Here is a 21,595-nt window from a genome sequence, read left to right as displayed (position 1 = left end):
CTCCCTGCTCAGCAGGGAGTCTGCTTCTCCCTCTCCCTCTCCCTCTAACCCTCCCTGCTGCTTGTACTCTCTCTCTCTCTCAAATAAATAATCTTTAGGAAAAATAGTTCACTATCCCCAAGGTTGTTGAGTGCTATGTATAATATTTTTTCTCTGAGTGATTACAGTTTACATTAGTATATTGTTGGCTCTGAGAAGTCATTCAATAAAGACATCTATTTAATGGGGTTTATTTATTTATTTATTTATTTTTTAAGATTTTATTTATTTATTTATTTGACAGAGATAGAGACAGCCAGCGAAAGAGGGAACACAAGCAGGGGGAGTGGGAGAGGAAGAAGCAGGCTCATAGCAGAGGAGCCTGATGTGGGGCTCGATCCCACAACGCCGGGATCACGCCCTGAGCCGAAGGCAGACGCTTAACCGCTGTGCCACCCAGGCGCCCCTATTTAATGGGGTTTAAATTACTACTTCCTAAATGTGTTGCATAGTGTGTAACCTTCCTCTTCAACATGATGTCTAAAAGATGACTCAGGGGTGGTCCTACAGATGACTCAGAGATGATATGCTAACCTCTGAGAAAAATTACTCTTGAAAATCCTTTCTTAAAAATCCACCTTTTCTCTGAAATTATAATAGATCACTATTTCTTCGATTGAGCACAAAATGAAGTCGTTGGCTTGCGTTTGGAATGTTGAATAAAACACACAGTAAATAAAACAGTCAATAAGCAATAAAATGCCCCACTACTCCTCTGCTAGAGCTGTGTGGAAACTCTAGATGGATCTGGGAAACACTCATGCCTTTCTCTTTTCTCCCACCCCAGGGCAGATGGTTATTGATTCGAATGGCAGTAATTTACTGCATTATATAAACTGTGTTCATGTTACCCCTCTCTCTCATTCATTCTTCACCCCCTGCCTTGTTCACCTGAACTCGGGAAACGTGATGCTCATATAACGTGATTTCTTTGTGTCTCCCTTTACTTTACCAATCCCACTACCTCCCTTTGACACTTTTTCTGTCTCCTGTCTCAACAAAATAACAGCAATTTGTGCACTCCTCTAAACTAGAAATCTTGAGTCATCTTGACTTACTCCTCTCTCTTCTACCCTGAACTGTTCTCTGGCTGATCTCTGTTTCCTCTCTAAAAAATCTCCAAAATCTATTACCTTTCTAAAATGTGTGGTGCGTGCTACTGCAATAACCTTTTAATTGAGCTCTTTGCCCCCAGTCACTCTACCCTTCTGAATCCTCACATTGCTTCCAAAATCACTTTATTATAAAACGCATTGCTCTCCGATCATTCATTCACTGCAAAGTAATACATGGCTCTCTAATTGACTAGAGGGAAATATACAAATACCTAAATAAGACCTTCAAGGACATAACCTGGCTTACACCTGCCTTCCCAGCTTCCTCTCCCTCCCTCCCATTGATCCCTTTTAGTCCTCCAGGAGGTCACATCTCTGCGTGGTCACGATGTCCATAAAAGCCCTCTTCCTCTTGATGGTGAACTGTATCATTTGTCAAAGTTAAGAACAAAAGCCAATGGATCAGGAAACCTTCCTTCTCCCCACTTAGAATCCGTCTCTCCCTTCGGGGCACAGTTGCATCTCCTATAGGCTTTTAAAAAACAATATCCACTTATTTCATTTTAGTCCCTTTTCTGGCAGACTAAAATAGCAATAAATGTTAATAGAGCCTAGAAAATGAATTTTTAAAAAATACAGTCAATCCTCAATTTGTGCGGATTCTCTCCCTACAAATTCACCCACTTGCTAACATTTATTTGTAACCCAAGGTTAATACTCACGGTAAAGAATTTGAGTCACTCCCCCTTCTTGTGTCAGCTTTCATACGGTCAACAAGTGTCCTTTTCTAAGCCTACATAGTGCCACATTGTTCTCAATTGTTTTCTTTCTATTGATAATTTCCCTGTTTAAAGTAGCCCCCTGAGGATAGAGCTTTCGTGCAATCTAGTGTTTCCACGTGCAAAAAGGCTAGGATGTGCCGTAACACAGAAAATACGTACCTTAGATAAGCTTTGCTCAGGAATGACCTACGGCACTACTGGCTGTAAACGTAAATGAATCAACAATGCATATTGCATAAGGTGTCTTTAAACAAAAACACACATAGAACAAGATTATGCATGGATCAGATAACAAAAATGTGTGACCAGAGACTTGCAGGAACCTACCCCTGTGTTTCCCCTGGGAGTAATGGCTCAGTATTCCCTAATTAAATGACTGGAAGAACAAAGGTAGAGAGCTTTGTTTCCTGCCATACTTGGATCTGTAAAACTATTTTTTGTGTGTGGAGAATGAAAGAACATTGTCTTTATTTTTACAATAGTCACTAAAAAGACCGTGTTTTCAGGTAGATTTTATGTATTTTTTGTTAATTCTCTATAGCAAATGAGTTCGCCTCCATTGATCATACCAGTGAAACATCTGTTTCGCTTTGTTGGTTCAGTTCTATAGAATCTGGGGTGAGAGCGAAACACATTAACTTTCTTATTGCTGTCCTATGGTATGATTATTTACACTATTTTAATCCTTGTGAGAGACAATTCAGGGAGTTTAAAGTCCCACAGTTTTCAGCATAATGTGATAATATCTAAGAACAAACAAAAGTTTTCAGGATACCCTAGCTGTGGTATAAATTCACACATTTACTTTATGGAAATTCAAGAATATAAAATAGAAATTCTGATTTGAAAATCATAAATCATATATATGTATGATTATATATATCATGATACATCTATGATCTTGTATATATTTTTATATATGGTTATATATGTAAATTACATGTATAGAACATAAAAAGTTATGTAAATTGTGTGTGTATATTCGGATTCATAATTCTTCACTCCAAAAGAAGCTTCCAAGGCACAAATTCCTTTTTTGGGGGCAACACTGAGGATGTTTTTCAAGTCTTTCTGACATAGCAATACTTTTTTTTTTCAGAGACAAATGTTTGTGGACCTTAGGAATGTCTCCCCTTGGTGATCTAGTTTAGTAATTGCTTCATGTGGGTTTAAGGCATAATACTATTCCACTTACATCAGTTCATTCTTCTTACCTTTCATCTACAGAAATACTGTACTCTTCACTATTGCTGTGAGGAGGAGGGTGTGCCGGGGGAGGAGGAAGCAGGTCTGCCCAGTTCATGCCACCCTGTTTTGGTACTTTGGGTGTCCGTGCCCCTTTCTTGTGCCCTTGGCTCCCTTAAAAAGAAATAAAATCCAAGTCTTTTATTTCTGGCCTTCAAGGTTTTTCTATTATCCACAGGTGAATTATTTCCTTTAAATATAATCGTATAATTCATATATGCAGAAGCAGATAAATACGCTTTTCTTCATTAATCTTAACAGAACTTTGTACAATAGAAGATGCAACGTATTGCCAAGTTTAACTGCAAAATAAATAGCGAAAACGCAATTAAACCGCAAATGAATTTTACAAGTCATATCATTAATAGTGATCCTTTTACAGCAATTAATTGCATTATGGATTATCACCTAAAACAAATGAGCTGTAGACATATTTTCTGAAGTGCCTTTCTATTATTTAATTGCTGGAACCTAAAATACAATATGATACAGATACGATCTATTAGAGTTCCACTGTTGCATTAAATCACCGAATATACATAATTTGTACTTGTCCATTGAAATGTTTTAGGCACAATGAAATTACTAGTTTTCGTCAGAAAGGCAGGTGCAGATGAAAATTATTGCTGGAAGAACTAATATAACTAACAACAAAAGAAGCAGAGAAATGATTTTTAAAAAGGGATAGAAGTGTTTTTATCCCCAGTTTCTACAAAATTATGGCTTATAGTAAAATGATGTTGCTTGAGCATTTTTAGTAGTTTGAAATAGCCCAATTATTCAAGCGCCCCAGTGTTCTGATTTTAGATTTGGAATATTCTTTAAATGCAGGTAACTGCACATTTTAGAGTATTCATTTTAAAATAATTTGGGGTCAAAAGATATTTGGGGATAAAATCATCTTTATTTTCTTCCTCCAATATGATACATTTCAGATTCTTATGGAAATTATAGGCGATGAGCCTATAATTGTTTTTCTCATATGATCCCCTAAAAGCAGTGAATTTTCTTGGTCTTTTCATTTTTAACCTCTCTGAAACAGCTCCAAGTTACATGGTGCATGAAACAGGTTTTGGTATATTCAATGACCCTTATTTTTTTTTTTTTTTAGTTGCTTGGGAATTTTTGGCCCAGTCACAGTGTTTGTTAAGCCAGACGTTCTTGAACTAGTATGTCACTGCACCAAGTATGGGCCAAAGGCATGGCTGTTAGTAATAAATTATGATTTTCAGGCCTCTACCTGTATGTCTGCATTCTCTCTTCCTTCACTCAGTTGTCCGGTATGGAAAGCCTAGGCAAGAGTCACGGACTTGACCATACCCAGCGCCTTCCTCTTGACCTCTTGGCATGCATCTACCCTAACTCCATCTGTCCTAAGAGGCCTATCATTATAAATCTCTCTTACACATCACTTGCTTGCTTCATTCGTTCCCCTAATTACCACCAGACTATACATTTGTCTTTTTACCAAATCTTCACAGACTACCAAACAATAAATAGCAGCAGAACACCAAGATCTAGGTCTCTAAGTTGAGGAATGGAGAAAGTCAATTCAAAATTAACAACACAGAATCATTTTCCTCACGAAGACACGATTTTTCTAAGTGCTTAAGAATACAAAGAGGAAATGGCATGGGATATCAAATACTAAAATATTTTCCGCGGTTTTCCCAGGAGTAGATCCTTTAAAAAATTCCTGTTAACTCAGAATTTCCTTACTTCAAACCAAAGTCCTTAGTAAGATTTTAGTTGTTTAAAAAAAAAAAAATCAACATACAGTAGAATAAGAGATCTAAAAGGCAAAGAGGTATTTTTAAGCTCCTTTAATTCCGATAAGAATAGTTTTAATCAGTGACCAAATGTAGGCTTAAAAATGCCAAATCAGCAGCCTTCGTCAAGGGGAGATGATAAAATGCAAATGCCATCTTCATTACAGAAAAGGGGTAGAGACCCTGGCTAAACGCACCTAGCAGCACCTTCAAACCAGCTATTGAGATGTGATATTTCTACCCTCTCCTGGAGAAACATACTAGAGGCAAGATCAATTGGTTCTGTTCTCCATCGTGGTGTGACTCGCCACATGTTAGTTCCAATAATGAACTGCCTTTAATTAGAAAAACAGGACTTAAGTACCAGCAAAGTCCCATCTGCAGCTCCTATCAGGAAAACAGGTGGCAAACAGCTGCGACAGCATGAAGGGAAGAGGCCTCACTGTGGCTTCGAAGGCTCTTACAAACCCAATTTGGGAGGTTGCTTTCTGAGGTTTTAGGGCAAGAACTGAGGGAGAGTAGAAAGCTTATCAATGGAGGCAGGTTCCTATTGTCTCTAGATCTCATGTTATCATCTCCTAGGCCTGTGGTTCTGCTCAAGAGTACTCAGATTTTATGTGCTTTATAGCCTGTTTCAAATGGTAACAAATTTAGCAGATTAAGTATATGCCCAACATTTTTAGTTTTATTTTGGTCAAGGGGAAAAAGAAGTTTCAACTGCCTTTAAAGTCTAGTCCATGCTTCTGGCTTTATAAAAGCTCATTAACAAGGAGGAGAATAAGATCTTTAATCTTTGTTACTAAGTAGAACAGAAAATGGTTTAGTGAGTGGACTGTCTCTCAAATTGCAGAGAGAAGACCCATGTCTAGAAAAATTCAAATTATATCAAATGCGTAGATATGCTGTATGTGTATCTCAGTTCATTAGCATTCAATCTGTAATTGTGGACTATACCGTCTTTTTAAAGGAGAGATTGACTTTCTCTTTGGTTCCCCATACTTACCAGATGTACTACTGCCCCGGTCCGAACTGTTGTAGGATCCTCCTGTGTTCTGGTCGTATGATTGGTTGTATGGGATAGTTGGAGGAACTGTGTCATTTGCTCGATAATCTAGACATTTCAGATGGAAAAAAAACCAAACTTTTATTTTCTCCTCGATGCCTTAATCATTTACCAGCAATCAGGCTTTTAATTTACCGTGTTGATCACTTGCTAAGACGTACGGAAGTGTAAAGGAGGAAAAGTCAAGAAAAGATAGGCACGTCTCCTTTAAGATTTATAAAATACAAATTCTTTGCATCATCTCCTTTATATGATCAGACTAAGCATTGATATGTACAAATCATATGAGGGACTATTTCTTCTCTTTAAATATTTATAAATCAGCTAAGACAGAAATCGGAATTGCTTGAATTCTTAACTTGAAAAATGTAACAGCAAAATAATTTTAACCATAAGAAATCAGGAAAATATGTCTGCAAATCATTTTAAGAAATTAAAATAAAAAGCCCTGAAACTTGTCAACAAGATGATCTCTAACAAAAACATATCCATGATAAGAAAACAAAGGCTCTCAATCTGCCATGGAAATGCTGCTGCTTACTTATTAAGCAAAGGTAAAAATCCAAATGAAAAACTTGCCCCTGGAATGTACTGGGTAATAATCCATCAGTTTAGTTGCATTCCAGGCCTTTCTTACAGCTGACATACTGACTCTGTTACAAGCAATATAAACAATAAATAAGAGCTCTGAAATATTTCTTAGAGGCCTGTCAGAGGTTTCCAAAGTCTGCACTAAAGCCATACATACTGAAGAGGAAAGATGTAACAGCAGTTGGAATTCCCACTGCAAACTACAGGGCTGCAGAAACTGTCCTCTCTTCATCATGGTCAGCCTCTGTCATGAGCTTGCGCAAGAGTCTTAACAAACATTGACTGAACTGGGTTTTATGCCAATCAAGGGTTTTCTCAAACTTCGAAAAAAGCTGGATGACTGTATTGTTAAATTAACATATGTCACACTAACTTAATCAAATGGGATGTTTGTCATCTCCAACTGTAATACATTTTATTTTTGAAGAAAATGGTCACAACTCAAGCCTAAAGAAAATAATCTAGGTCTCTAATTATCTACGATAAGATGTGCCATTTATCTGGACACTTGTGCCAAATTGCCCTGATCTATTCATATTAGAGGATGCTTTTCTTTTTTTTATCTCCATAGGTGCAACTTTGCAAATCATGTTAGTAAAGCAGTAGCCTAAAGGACTACAAAGAAATCAAATACTTACCTTGTCCAACTCACACATATTATAATAGAGAAACATTCTCCTCAGGCTATAAAATACCATTCCACTGCTACCAGTTAACAATTTACTTGAGGTTCTATCCTGACAGATTTCAATGAAGTCAACCAAAAAAATTTAGGTTCTAAAATCATAACATTGCAGCAGTCTTAGGGACCACATGAGGTAGGAGAAATACAACAAATTGAACCACTTCTCCAGTTCAAGCTTAATTTAATTATTTTTCCTCAGTTTGATACAAAAATGCCATTCGTTTATATGACCACGTCGAAGCAATTATCTTCCATTATCGAGTGGAAAGAATGGGATAGTCTATTTATTTAAAATGTGAGGTATTGTGACGGTGGTACATCTGCCTTATGAATAAAAGATTGCGCTAAGCAATCCCTCACCTACGATTAAATTTAAATTAATCTCAAAACCATTTGAAGATAGTTATATATTATTATAAAATCAATTTTCCGGGTTATTGTTGTGCTAATTAACTCCTTGACACTGGAAATTTCGAAAACAAAGACATAAGGAAACGTGAGTAACAAAAGAAAGATTTCATTTGCTCATCCCAGAGAAGTCTGAAGGGTTAAGGGTACCAAGACAGAAAAGACTGGGAATAAAGGCAAAGCTCTTCACCTTTGTTCAGTTTGTTTTGCTCCATGATGTTATACTGAATTGGGGCCACTTCCTGTTTCTGCTGTGCCGGCGGTTTCCAGTGCTTCTCGCTGGAGTCCCCACTGCCATTGTTCATGTTGTTGCTGAGGCTTGACTGGATGAGCTGGGTGGTGGCGTAAGGAGTGGGCTGCCCTGATGGATTGACAAAACGCCCGTCCTTCAGATTTGGGCTATGGAAGGTTTTCATCTCATTGATTTTGTTACTAAGGTCCACATCACCATAAACAGTTGACTCAGGGAGCATCAGATTTGTTTGTTTGTTATCCAGTTGGTTGTTATAATTGGCTATACAATCAGCTATGTGCAACGGAGAGGAAAAGGAAAAAGTCATTCTGCATGGTTATTCGTCTTAAATTTCTCTGTAAGTAGCTTCGTGAGTCACAATAAAAGGGTTATGTAAAGTAAAAATGGGCTTAAATGCGATCAATAAAAAGGGTTAGGTATTCATATGTACTTCCTGAAGAAGGTAATTTGAAATTGAGGAAATGAGAGAGGACATAGAGAAATTATATAGAGATGAATTTTGAATTTGAATTTAAGATGATTTTCCTTTAAGAACCCCATTAAAAGGAATTGCACTTAAATAATATACACACGAATATCTTTATGTGCCAAACTTATATTTTCTAGTCTGGAGTTACTGACCTCTCTGAAGCTACTAGTTAGTTGTTGAAGCAACGGAACAAAGCATGTATGTTGAGAATCCAAACCAAAGGAAAAGAAAAAAACCAAAACTCTGCCTACACATCAAAGAACTTGAGATTCTAATATTTTATAAAGTAACTCTATTCAAAAGATATGAGGAACAGAGGTAAAGGGATAGTAAATAGTGTTTAAGGTAATTTTATTGGTTCTTCCCTTGGTCATGTAGGATAATCATTATCAGGAAAGGATGCTATATAATCTTTTTTTCATGGTTTCATAAAGACACCCCAAGAAGTATAAAATGACAATAATGATGATAAAATGAATCATAAGTAGCCTGAGTAATTTAATCAAAGAAAGCCTGAAATAGTATCTAATTTGTCTACTATTTCAATTTCCCTCTAATTTGCTCCTCATTGAAGTATTAGGGAATGAAGTAACTGATAGAATATTTAAAATTAAATAAATAGAAATATTTAAAGCCTGCAGTTGAAAATATTAAAACAGCAGGAAGAGCTAAAATCATAATTTAAAATGAAAACATTTTTCAAATAAAATAATTTTCCAAGTTACAGTGGTTAAAAATACCATTATTTTATTCACGTAGTTCATAGTGACACTCACATTAACAGCTCACCTTGATGATTGGTTTTCAGCTGGGTATGTTGATGAAAAATTAACTGAAGATGTAAATGTGAATATAATCTTAAGAGAAATATGCAACTTCTCTGTAATACTGAACTCGACTACTCTGCATCTTAACACTAAGTGATCAGGGAACAGGAATATTTGACTCACCTGGCCTTTAGTAATTCTGATTTCTAATTTCTAGGTATCAAGTTTTGTTTAACAGTGGTGAAGAAATATTGTTGAAGGCCATATGGTTTTGCCAATTTCATTTTTCTTCACCGGTCTTTCTGAACGATTGTGATTCCATAGAATTTTCTGAGATGATGGACATGTTCTATTCTGTATTGTCCAATTTGGAAGCCACCAGACTATGTGGCTACACTTGAAATGCGGCTAGTGAAAATGAGGAGCTGAACTTTAAATTGTATTTTGTTTTGTTTAACCATAAATAGCCACCTGTAGCCAGAGGCTACCATATTGCACAACACAGCTCTACATATTAGTTTAAATGGGTATTGCCATCTTTTGTCTTCTGCAGGGCTCAACAGTCTTTTTTAGTTTTTTTTTTTTTTGTAATCATGTGAGCACCTATCTGTACAACTAGAATATGGATCTCTGGAGAACAGGGATGTAGTCACATGGAGATGTCCTATCTATATCCATATCCAGTGGAGACCCTGGACTTGTTTTAAGGCTAGACATACAGACTGCTCTATGATTTGTTATGATGCATAACATCTTCACTTAAATGCTCTCTTCATTTCCCTGTTTCTTAGTTCCATGGATTATTTTACTTCTCTACTCATATCTTTTGATTCTTTTAATATTTCCCAATTGGGAATGTTGAAGGTTTTCATTTTGTTGTGCTTTTTGCAAGAAATCATGAATAATTTTGTTTATTCCTTTCAATATTTCATACTCTACATCCATTACTTTCATGTCATGCTTTAACACGAAATCTTAATGAAGTAATTCACTCACACATATTTCTGAACCAAAAAACACAATATAAAACAAATACATGTATACACACCTGCAAAAGATATATATGTCATGTCTTATTATCCTCGGGATTTACTTCTACACAATAAAAATCTGATTTGGAATTTCAGTTAATTTTCTTTACAATTTTTTATTACTGTTGTACAGTTGCTATTATTTTTGCTACTGCTATTAAAGAATTTGGTTCACTCCAACTAGAGATTTAAAAACTTTTTGATCTGTTCTATTCCCCAAATCCTGAAAATAATTAATTACAAACATAAATTATAAATACATACATCCTCATAAAGAGGAATGCTTTTTTTTGCAATTTCATTTTTCCTTGTTTGCTATCTATTCTAGAGTTCATACTCTCCCTTCTCCCATTGCATTCTGGGAAACTCTGGTGGAAGGCCAAGTGTGGAGGTAGACGGATAAAAAAAATACAGAATCAGGGTAATCTGCCAGGCAATAGTCAACATTTTATGAGAACGTTGACCACATTTTCCTTTCCAAGGTTGGGAGACTAGAAGAAATGTATCCTCCTGTGGCCACTCCTGGTGCTTAGACTTAGGGAGCTGTCTCAGCATCTCTAACCTGGGCGACTGTAGGTGGTCAGGTTGCTATCACTGTTACCATTGCCTGCCGTGCAGCAATTGATGGAGCAGTCATTGTGGTTGTTGCCAGTATTGGGCCACGTGTCTGCCAGCCACGGCTGTGTGGCAGGTTCGCTGATGTTCAGAAGGCCTGGCCTAAAGAAAAAAAAAAAAAAAGAAAAAAAAAATATATATAAGCACATGTTTTATAAGTAGCAAATATTTCCCATTCAGACTTCCAACAAATTCTTCATCTCATTGTTCTCACAAACGACTTGGTCAGCTATGCTGAATGATATTATTATTCCTGTTATTTTACAATAACTTTTTGGCAAGATAACTGTAATGCAGCATAATGTCTTGGGGACGTCCCTCCATGCATAGGGCCATAACTTTGTAAACGGGCACAGTCGAGCTTCAGACTTAAAACGCTGTACTGTTTGCAATGCTTTACTTTAGTCCCAGTGACTAAAACTCAAACATGGAATCTAAACATATGGATACCTATATTTTGTAGTATTTTAGTTGCTGAAAAGATACCACAGTGGAGACAGTTGGCATTCCTTCATTTTTGACCCATTTAAAAAAAAAAAAATCAGTCTTCTTCTTACAACTTCATTAAAAAAAAAGGGAACTCGCTCCTCTACTCAGACAACAGACCCTTCACAGTAAGCATATTTGCGCCATTTTCTTCAAAGCCATGTTTCAGAAACTGTGAGTTGGGGGCTCTGAGCCGCATCAATGTTTCTGTGCACAGCTCTGCAAGCTTGTCAGGACTTTCTGACGGTGACAATGTAAACGCCATAAATCCCGACATAAACAAAGGAAAGCTACTGAATTAAATCTGGTAGAACAAAACATGTCCACTATAAGAAATACGAGTGTTCCTGTCTTTTCTGGCACAGCACATGCTCGTGCCCTTTCACTGGGTGTTGGGAACGCACAGCGCCTCGTGGCTCTTAGCGGGAACCCTGAACCTCTAGCACCAGAGACGCAGACTAGAGTCCAAGCACGGCGCTCCTCGTGTCCTTCTCCAACAGGGGCTCCATTTGATAATTTAGCAAAAGAGCTGATGATGCATGGTGTGCTGTCAGATTCACAGCAAACAGACGGGGGCTGCAGATTCGGCAAAGATTTTCTTCACGGTGTCATTTTCTTTGTTGAAGTGCGATAACCATTCTCCTTTCCCCGGGAAGCAAGAACCTGACACTTCACCTCCAGGGTTCCGCGACGCCCACAGGAAACCCACTCATGCAAATGATGGTTATTCGAAGAATCGTGCACTCTTCAAAGGAAGAATATGGATTTATAATTTTTATGTCTGTACATAGGTAGATGTACATATGTGTATATGTATCTGTAATAAAAATGAATATTTACTTTTACTTACAACATGTGAGGCATTGTTCTGAGTTCTTTATATGTATCAACTCATTTAATTCTTAGCACAATTCCACCAAGTAGTTACTACTATTATCCAGACTTCACAGATAAGGAAACGGACTCCTCAGACAGAAGGTTAAGAAACGTGTGCATGGTTATGCAAAGCCAGTGAGAGGCAGAGGGTGGGATTCAAGACCACGTTCTCTAGCTCTGGAATCCACACTCGAATCCAGGGTGTTATAAACGTACATATTGGGGAGTGCTGACATTTCCTAAAGTCATTCAACATTTGTATAAAAGAAAGAGTGGCGGGGGGGGGGATGTCTACAGTCTCAAAATTCAGAATAATGCTGTTAAAACTGAGCAAATTTATTATTAACATTGTTGATAAAAATGTGCTTTGAAGAGCAATTCTGCTGAACCGTTGAAATTTAAAACATTTAAATGCAAGCTGTATCACAGATATCTGGAGCCTTTGAATAGATGTTGGTTCGAGAAATTCTGCATCTAGTTGTCTTTAGCTTTCCTCATTTTATTTTCTCTTGAACGTAAACCAAGTGTGTTATCACTGTAGAAGTTATTAAAAATAAATTTCCATATTTGACGTGTAGAGATATTATGGGTCTAAAGTATGGGTCAAGTGGAAAATTTTCAGTCTGACTTACATGTTTCAAAAGGAATAGACAATATTTTTCTGCTACCATGATTCTCTCAGAAAAGCACTTTGAAAGTGAATGTTTTGATATCATAAACTGAAAGAACTTTCCATATGTATGGGTGATTTCCAACAGGAAGTACGATTAACAATTCACATCCTGGCTTTGGTTTAGACTTATATTTGGAATACTAATTATTTGGGGAAGAAGGTGCACCATACATTATTGACCCATAATGAATCTTAAAATGTCATGCGTGTATTTTAGAGGTCTCTGAGGAAGTCAAGGTCGTATGCAGCTAGCCTGATAAGGGTGTTAGGGGCTTTTTGAAACTACCAATCACGTAGGCTATTTTTCTACATTTAAGATGATCTAGTGTATATGAAACAGATTGAGCTGCCCAACAATAAGAAATTAAGCAGAAGTAAAGCTCAGTGTGGGTTATAGTAATTAACATGTGTCTAAAATATATTTTTACCATATAATATTAGAGGTGGTATTTTCATACTAATATATGAGTTTTGCTTATTTCTTCTTTGTCTTTTAAAAGACAATATTATTAGGGAAAAGAAGACAGTAGGGCTCATAAAACCCAAACTTCTCTTCCAGTTCCTACTAAGGGGATAAATTTGTATCACAAAGGAAAAGAGGACACTGCATTTAAATAATTATGTAGCAATTACTTCCATTTCCTCTGCTCCTCTTACTCCAGATACTCCAATCACTCACTCAAACAAAATAAAGCAAAACAAAACAAAGAGACCTAGCTGAAATCCTAAACCACAAAATAAAATATTAGAGGTTTCCAGGGCTGGAGAAAATGGTAAGGGGACCTGGCAGTAAGGGTTTCCCATAGACTGTCTCCTCCTATCTTTAATGAGAGCCTGAAAGAGTTCTGAAGTCCAGGAAGGAGCAAGGGATAGGTGTGAAGAGAGACCAGTATTTTAGAGAGAAGCAAGGCCTGAGCTCTGCTTCTCTGTCACCTCCCACTGCGAGGAAATGATTTATTGGCATTCTTTCTGGCCTGATTTTCTTACTCCCTTCTTCAGGACTTCTCTGCTGTTCCCAGGTTTATCCTGTGGTTTGGATTGTAAGTAGGGTTTTTGGAAGAGGTGACTGGAATGTTTGAGGTAAGGAAAACAAATGGATAGGAACAGCTACTTCCTGCTTCTTCCATGATCTTCCCCTGGATTGTATCACAAGCCCTTTGCCCTTTCCAAGTGGGAAAGAGGTCTCTTTGCTTACCACAATCCTCACGTCCCCCTTTCTGGGAATAGTTAAATTCACAATTTTGTGGACTAGAAATGATTTCCAGCTCAGCCTTCTCCTTTATTGTATTTTTGGTTGCACCGACTCACCTCGGCCATTGTGGTGGGAAAGCAGCCATGGGCAATACATTAACAAATAAGTCTGGGTTCTATTCTTATAAAACTTTATTTACAAAACAGGTGGCAGACTGGACTTGGCCCAGGAGCCATAATTTCCTGACACCTGATATAAACAGGAGATAATTGCATTACCTTACGCTAGGTGCTTAACTGTGGTATTCACACAGCATGGAAAGTTCATGGAGGACACAGTGGGAGAAGCTCAGCAAACTGATAGGGGAGGAGGAGCACATTCCTGGCTGATGGAATAAGGACCTATAAGCAAATCCAGTATTGGCGAGTGGCAGGTGGGCTGACGCAGTGGATTGTAGGTGTGGCACTTAGAGGTGGGGGACGGACCCACAACACCCTGCAGGCTGCTGGCTTCACAGGCTATGCTGAATTTGGACTTAATATTTTAAACAGGGGGGGTTCTATTAGAAATGGGATCTAGAGCAACTGAGAGACGTGATCGATATGCATTTCAGAATACCATTCTGGCTCCAGTGGCCAAAGGGAATTAACAGGAAGGAGTGCTGATGAACATAGATAAAGGTAGGACTGCTGGGAGCTTATGTGAGAGATGAGGTGGGAGAGGGCTTGACATGAAACAGTGCGGGATGGTGAAGGGGCTAAAAAGGAGGATCAACAAAGGCAGTGATGGATGCGGAAGAAAGGAAGACTTGAAATTCTGACTTAGGTATCATCAACCAAATGAGGCGGGGGAGCCAGAGCAGGCTCACCGTGTCTGAGATCTCTGAGGGACACCAGTGTTTCAGGGATGGACGCGAGAGGAGAGAGTGCAGGAGATTGGGTGACTGCCCCTTCTCTTACCACATGGAATTGTAGAACACAGATGCACACGTGCACACACACACACACACACACACACACCCAGACCCCCTCCCCCCCCCCAGCCCAAATGCATTCTCTGGCTAGTAAGTGAGACCTGTTCCTGATACACTCCTGATCCCTCTTATCCTGCTTTATTTACTCTAAAGCACTCATCGACTGCTGATGCTAGAGTTGACTTTTTTAATGCTTATTATTTATCTTATATCTCCCACACTTTATGTAAGGTATACAAGGACGGGAGTTTTTATTGACTTGCTCACTGATGCATCCCAAGCAACTAGAATGGTGCCTGTCCCATGGTAGACATTCGATAAATATGCCTGACAAATAAATAAATTGAAAGTTGCGTATATAACTGTCCTTTTGAGCATGGACTCTAAGATCTTTATTTAACTGTTGCCTCTGTAACATGCCAGCATCTTTCATATTTCAAAGATCTTTCCTATTTGGTATTCAAAACACAGAAGTTTCACTGTTAGTGTCTTCTTGAATTTAGAAGGTTAACTCTGTGTGGCAGTGCAGCAAGCTTTCCAAAAAATAGTGCCGTTTATAATTTTCAGATTGTCGTTTGTAATTTTTCGGTCCTGCTCTAGAAACTTGCACTGGGTACCCATGCACTCCTCCCATTAGGTTCTATACAATCACTTGCTCTACGTAGGTTGTAAGTCCATTTAGAGCAAGAACTGGAGATGTTTTATGTGTGTGCATACGTACGTGCGTGTGAGAGAGAGAGAGTGTGTACACGGGCCCACCCACAGAGGCTAGCACAGGACACATAGAAGATGCTCAACCAGCTTTGATTCAAGTGAAAGCAGAGGCTACAGTCATGAACCTATACATGGAGAGAGGTGGTTATACAGTCAGGCATTCCAGATTTATCCACGCGAGAACGTTGTTACGCCAGAGGCTGTTTCATGAATACCTGGGCTATAATTTAGATGGAATTCCCCTGGATGTAAAAACAGGCTCTGGTTTAATTTCTGAATCAAGTGAATTTATTCCTTATGAAGACCTCCCTCGCTTTTGGGTCTTTCAGCGGCTGGCTTTGTTACACAGGTATGAAAACCGTAAACTAGCACCGGTGTGCAGGAAGAAAAGATTAGTGCTTGTTGCCAAATGTATACAGCCTTGGTTGAAGGCGGTCAACAGTTTCTTAAAATCACTGTTGTATGCCGAATTCAGTCATTGTGTCACCACACGGTATGCTCCTTGGATTCAGAAATAACACCTTACTCATTTTTGTCTTTTCCAGTTACAAACATACTACCCAGCTGTGCAAAGCAGACCACTCAATAAGTTAATCGAATATGAATTATCAAATGGTTTTAATTGGAAGTTTTTTTGTTTTTCCACCTTAAGCTAGATGTTGCTGGTTTGAGGGGGAAAAATTATCTTATTATAGAAAATCCAGAAGCTTGGTTCACATAACCTATACCTTTTTTCAGCTCTTTTAAGCTGCCTGCCACATCAATTTGTGATTTCTCTGTGAATATATTAAAGTTCACTGAATCATAATTACAAAAAAAAAAAATACATATAGGAATGAGGTTCATTTTAATTAGAGAGAAAAGAAAAGCTACCTAGGCTTCTTGCATTTCAACATATTCCCTTGCAAATGGAGACCTGAACTGTGTTGAATTCACAAGAACAAACAAACCTAACGTACGACAACTTATGAGCAAATGCTGTGTTCAGCAGGTTTTCAAATGAACACTTTTTCTTTGATAGTATCTGTTAACTAGCTATATTTCTTAATCTTCATAAATGCCATTGCTTAATTACTTTAACTCCTTTTAATCATCCACTAAATCAGCAGGTTTGCCTTTCCCGGTTAAAGTGCGCCCTCTGGTGTTCATTCCCTAAGATGCAACAGCTTCCATCAACAGCATTTGTGTACAAACAAGCTTGGCTCTACCGCACGGCAGAATGGAGTATTTCTAAAAGATTGGAACAAATTTCATCCTTAAACCTTTTATGCAAAGAAAGTGATGTCATTGAGGAAGACAAGATGAGATACCTGGAATTCCCTTTAGGATCTACAAAACAAGCAGGATAATTACCTCCCTCCACTGCTCACAGCTTCACCTCCTCTCTGATAAGTTACTAGAATGTTACAAGAAAAAAAAAAAAAAGAAGAAAAAGAAACAATTAATAGACATGTTTACATTTATAAATCAAAAGCTATTACATCCATTACATCCATGAGCATCTTTCTAAAATGGAATGTTTTCTCACTTTCTACTTAGCATTGCAAAACCATCACAGAAAGTGGCAGATTTCTGATTCAACTAGAATTTTTTTAAGATTCTATAGAATTAAATATGTAACTCTTATTTTCTCAATGTGCCAATAAGGTTGAGAACTAAGTAAAAGCAAACTTGCGTACACTCTTATTAAATATATATTATGCATTGTTACATTTGCATACCCATAGTTTTCTCTTTTGACTTTATTATTAGATCCTATAATTGCATGATTATATATATATATATATATATATATATATATATATATATATATAACTGGAATCTTAAATTTGGGGGAAAAATGGCAAGACTATTTTCCAGAAGAATAAGTACCACTAAGACAAAGATAAATGTTAAAATAAACCTTCTCTCTCTCCACGCACAAAGATGTATGTCAAGTTGTGGCTATTAATTAATACGACCTATTTTTTTATTGTGGCTTACTGAACCCCTTCCCATTATATTTTCATCAGACATGTGTATATACAGTGACAATATATTTTAATGCTCTTGAAAGCATTCTCAGCCTAATGAATTATGGGTGTAAACATTTAGCAATAACAAATAAAGATTTGCACACAGTGAGGCAAGGGGTTAAGAAGATTAGCTTTTCTGTAAATACAGGCGCATTTTCTCAGAAGAAATATGTTTCTAAAAGCTGCCAAATTCTGCTACTTAGAAGAACTCCAAACGGGGAGTGTGTTGCGGAGAGATAACTGCTTCCAGTGATTACAGTAACTGGATTAAAACCGAGGAGGCAAGATTACAGGTACATCTTCTAGTAAAGGTGATGTGAAAGAAGAGGACCCACTTTGAAAGAAACCGAATAGAACAAAATATTAGGATTCTGACTTCAGGAAAATAAAGTTTTTCTTCTTTCACATGTGCTGGATATTTTGGTTCCCTTTAAAAATGTTGATTCTATGGACAGAGAATTGCAAGGGAGAGAAATTTTCATTGGAAAACGTGAAAGCTTAAGTGAAGGGGGAAAATGCACTGCCAAGTATGAAATAATCAATAGGGTCATTAGCATGTTAAATCATGCCGAGGGTGGAAACCGCGGCTATCTAACGAAGCACGTGCGCGCAAGGCCGGGATGCAGCGTGGAGTCATGAATAAATAACTGCGTTAAATGGATGAAAAGCAACACCAACCATTTCTACTTCAAACACATGCCTGACATGAGTGAATGAAGTATTGTATTCCATCTCAAGTCCTTTCCCCCAACTAACTGCAGAAAATGAAATACAAACAGAAACACAATAGTACAACACGTGCCAACTAACAAAGGAGAGGAGGAGGGTAAGTGCAAATATGTACCTGTTGGTGTGAAGGTAAAAGACGGGACTGAAAAATCAAAACAAAATATAAACCAGTTATTAAGCTGAAGAGAGAAAGGGAACATATCACATTAGTATAAATCAAGCAGACAGCTGAACATAAAACAAATGTAAATAACTAAGCCAGTAGTTCTGACACCCTGAGATATGAATAAAACCAAATCTAAGGTGAAAAGAAGAGGCTTGTCTCTGCAGGCACCGTTCTGAAGTGTCTGGCATGGGAGTCGGGCTGGGTTAGCCTGGGAATGACCCTGCATTTAGTCACCTAGATTTGGCTCCCGGCTTGAGGACAAACAGGATTCGGCTACTATTAATCATCTCCAAACACTGGTTGATGGATCCTGAAACAAGTGTTATCAGGGGCTCGCTTGAACCTTATCTAGAAATCTGAAAGTAAATGCTTATTAAAGTGGACTAATAGGTAACTTCAGTATTCGTCATTCAGAGAAAGAGAGAGACAGAGACAGGAAGGACAGAGGGAGGGAAGGAAAAGAGGAAGGAAGGGAGGAAGAAGGCAAGGAAAGAAAGAAGGAGGGAAGTGAGCAAGGAAGGGAGGGATGGAGGATGGAGGGAGGGAAGAAAGAAGGAAAGAAACAACTAGAACAAAGGGAACCATAAAACTGAACTGTTTCACTGACGAGAAGTGCCTGACACCTTATCATATAAACAGTGTAATGCTATGTTTTTATTGTGACAGAAATTTGTGAATGGACAGGAAAAAATGGGGAGTTTTAAACTTTAATTTCTCTATTATAGTTTACGTTGAGAAGCTTTCTCTGAGTAGGCTGAGCAGTTTTTAAATGTCACACTGGAAGCTAAACAATAGAACAATAACACCCTACTGAAAACCCTCCCTCTCTCTGCAGTTATAAATCTTAATCTAATCAATAATGCCTGAAATTGAACTGCAGACCTCAAAAGTAGCAGCCTCGCCTCCCCCACTTTTTCCTATCTCCTCCCATTCCTCCCACTGAATAATGCCACAGACTATTTCCACGTCCTTTCTTGGTGGGAGGAGGCTGACTGACTTCGCAAGCTCTTCGCATTCATTTAAAGTAAACAGCTCCCTGGTCAAGAAAGCCAGGGAACCTTCGCTGCTCCCTTGAAGACTCAAGTTGGCGTTTAAGAAATCCTTAATACACACAAACTAGGATACTGATTACGTATCGTGGATCGACAAGCTCCCAAAACTGTGTTTTCCACGTCACACTTGAATGTCTCCAAGAAATTTCCTTTAGGATCAGAGCCCAGTGCTGGAGCCTTGGGTACAATGGTCACTTCGTACCAAACCGTTTTATCACAGAACACACTAGAAGGAACGAAAACAAAAACCTCAGCGCGTGTATGCCCAACTGATACGCTGGCATCACAGCAGGCCCTCCCTGTCTTAAGAATTCCATTGTGTTTTCCTTCAGTTAGGTCTTTTCAGAGTCAATGTCATTTAGCCACGATCGAAAATTCCGAGTCAGGGTAACAAGTCTTCATAAATAAATAAATGAAAAGGTACATGTGAAAATAAAGCTATTCGAGCAAGAACAGAGCGCCTGAACGTTCATTTGCAATCACAAGGACGTAAGGAAAAAAATAGGAAAGGTCCTTGTCAGTCCTCCTAGCTAACTGCTAGCTAACCCAGTTAAAGGTATTGAAGAAGACATGAAAAGAAGTTCATCTAAATGAAATTTTTACAGCTTGTACACAAAGAACAACTTAATTTTCAAAGCTTCCAATAATATCATCACCTCTTTTTACCCAGTGATGCTGGTGCTTTGTGTGGACGTTATGTGGAAAAGGATCCTGAATGTTCTAAGCAGAAGTTTATCTACAGTATATCTACAGAAATACGTGGGGGGGGAAGGTTAAAAATGCTCACTTATTACCCAAAGTCACACTCTGGTTTGTTGGTTTATAGGTCAAGAGGCTCTTTTATATCTATTTCTTTAAAATCTTTCACTTCATTCTTTCTTGTAATTACTGGCATTGTTTCTGGCATAGACAATTAAAGGTTTCGGGATGCACTTTTTTCTTTTAATTGCATGGAAACAGAATTATGAAAAAGTGCCAACGAGGCAAAGTGAGGAAAGCAGAATCGAATGCTCACCAATTACATTTGTAATTATGTTCTATGATTTCTGCTTAAACACAAGCTAGTTAAAAGGACAATGATATTAGTTTCATAGGTTTTGCACAAAGAGCTCATAGGCATATGCCAGCATGCTGAAAGTACATTAGTGAAAGAAAAGACATTTCAGAAAGGAAGGGGGTTTCATGTCACACATTCAGATTTCAAGACACTATAGAGCATTAAATTGTTACAACTACGTAGCTGCAGGGCTTCACGGCACCAAGAAATACAAGATTCCTGGAGCATTCAAGACACTGGACATCTATACGTTAATTAGTTGCTTTTCCTCTTCAAAGTCACTTTCAAAACACAGCTCCCAACGCCCTGCCCCTCCCCCGCTCCACGACTCGGGGACGCCCACAGACCCCTTCCCTGCACGGGATTTTAAGTCAAAGGTTTTAGATGGTCACACATGTGCCCAGCATTGTTCTACTCTGTAGACATAACGAGCACCAGCTCTCTTGGCAGTCACCTCCAAGCCCTCGTTTTCCATTTCACAGGCAGGGACACTGACATTTTGCTTCATCTCTAGACAGAACACATATCTGCAAAAAACATTTTTAAGGATGATAATGCCACGGCAAATGTATGCATGTACATGAAGGGACGGCTGCATGCCCACAGCGGGGAGGCACATTAATTTATTTTTACTGTATGGGTGATGAATTTGCATTGACTCTTTCTTGCCAAGACCCCTTGTGACTGACAGCACAAATATTTTAGACTGCTGTCCCAGACTGTTTTATAAGCATATAGGGACAGTCAAGAGAACTTCACATTTAGAAAAGTTCTAGCTAGCACTACAAATTCTGACTTTGCCTATAAACTGATTAGAGAAAGGGCTTGGCCAAGGCATGTAGGAAATGTTCGCTTAGAAAATATGTAAACTTGGGGGGAAAAAAAGGAAA

The 21,595-nt window shown here is 38.2% G+C and overlaps 1 protein-coding gene across 1 annotated transcript in view; it reads right to left on the bottom strand.

Annotated features, from left to right (window-relative positions):
- The window catches only part of ROBO1 (roundabout guidance receptor 1), a 763,832-nt gene that overhangs the window by 29,368 nt on the left and 712,869 nt on the right, over positions 1–21,595 (bottom strand). The window contains exons 20-25 of the mRNA XM_057306889.1: positions 18,546–18,572; positions 17,040–17,082; positions 10,720–10,874; positions 7,828–8,163; positions 5,894–6,001; positions 3,091–3,235 (exon numbers count right to left, since the gene is read on the bottom strand). Coding sequence (XP_057162872.1) covers positions 3,091–3,235; positions 5,894–6,001; positions 7,828–8,163; positions 10,720–10,874; positions 17,040–17,082; positions 18,546–18,572 — 814 coding nt within the window. The remainder of the gene's footprint in view (positions 1–3,090; positions 3,236–5,893; positions 6,002–7,827; positions 8,164–10,719; positions 10,875–17,039; positions 17,083–18,545; positions 18,573–21,595) is intronic.

The sequence above is a fragment of the Ursus arctos genome, unplaced genomic scaffold (genome assembly GCF_023065955.2).
Source record: "Ursus arctos isolate Adak ecotype North America unplaced genomic scaffold, UrsArc2.0 scaffold_4, whole genome shotgun sequence".
Lineage (NCBI taxonomy): Eukaryota > Metazoa > Chordata > Mammalia > Carnivora > Ursidae > Ursus > Ursus arctos.
This window is presented reverse-complemented; position numbering and strand designations above follow the sequence as displayed.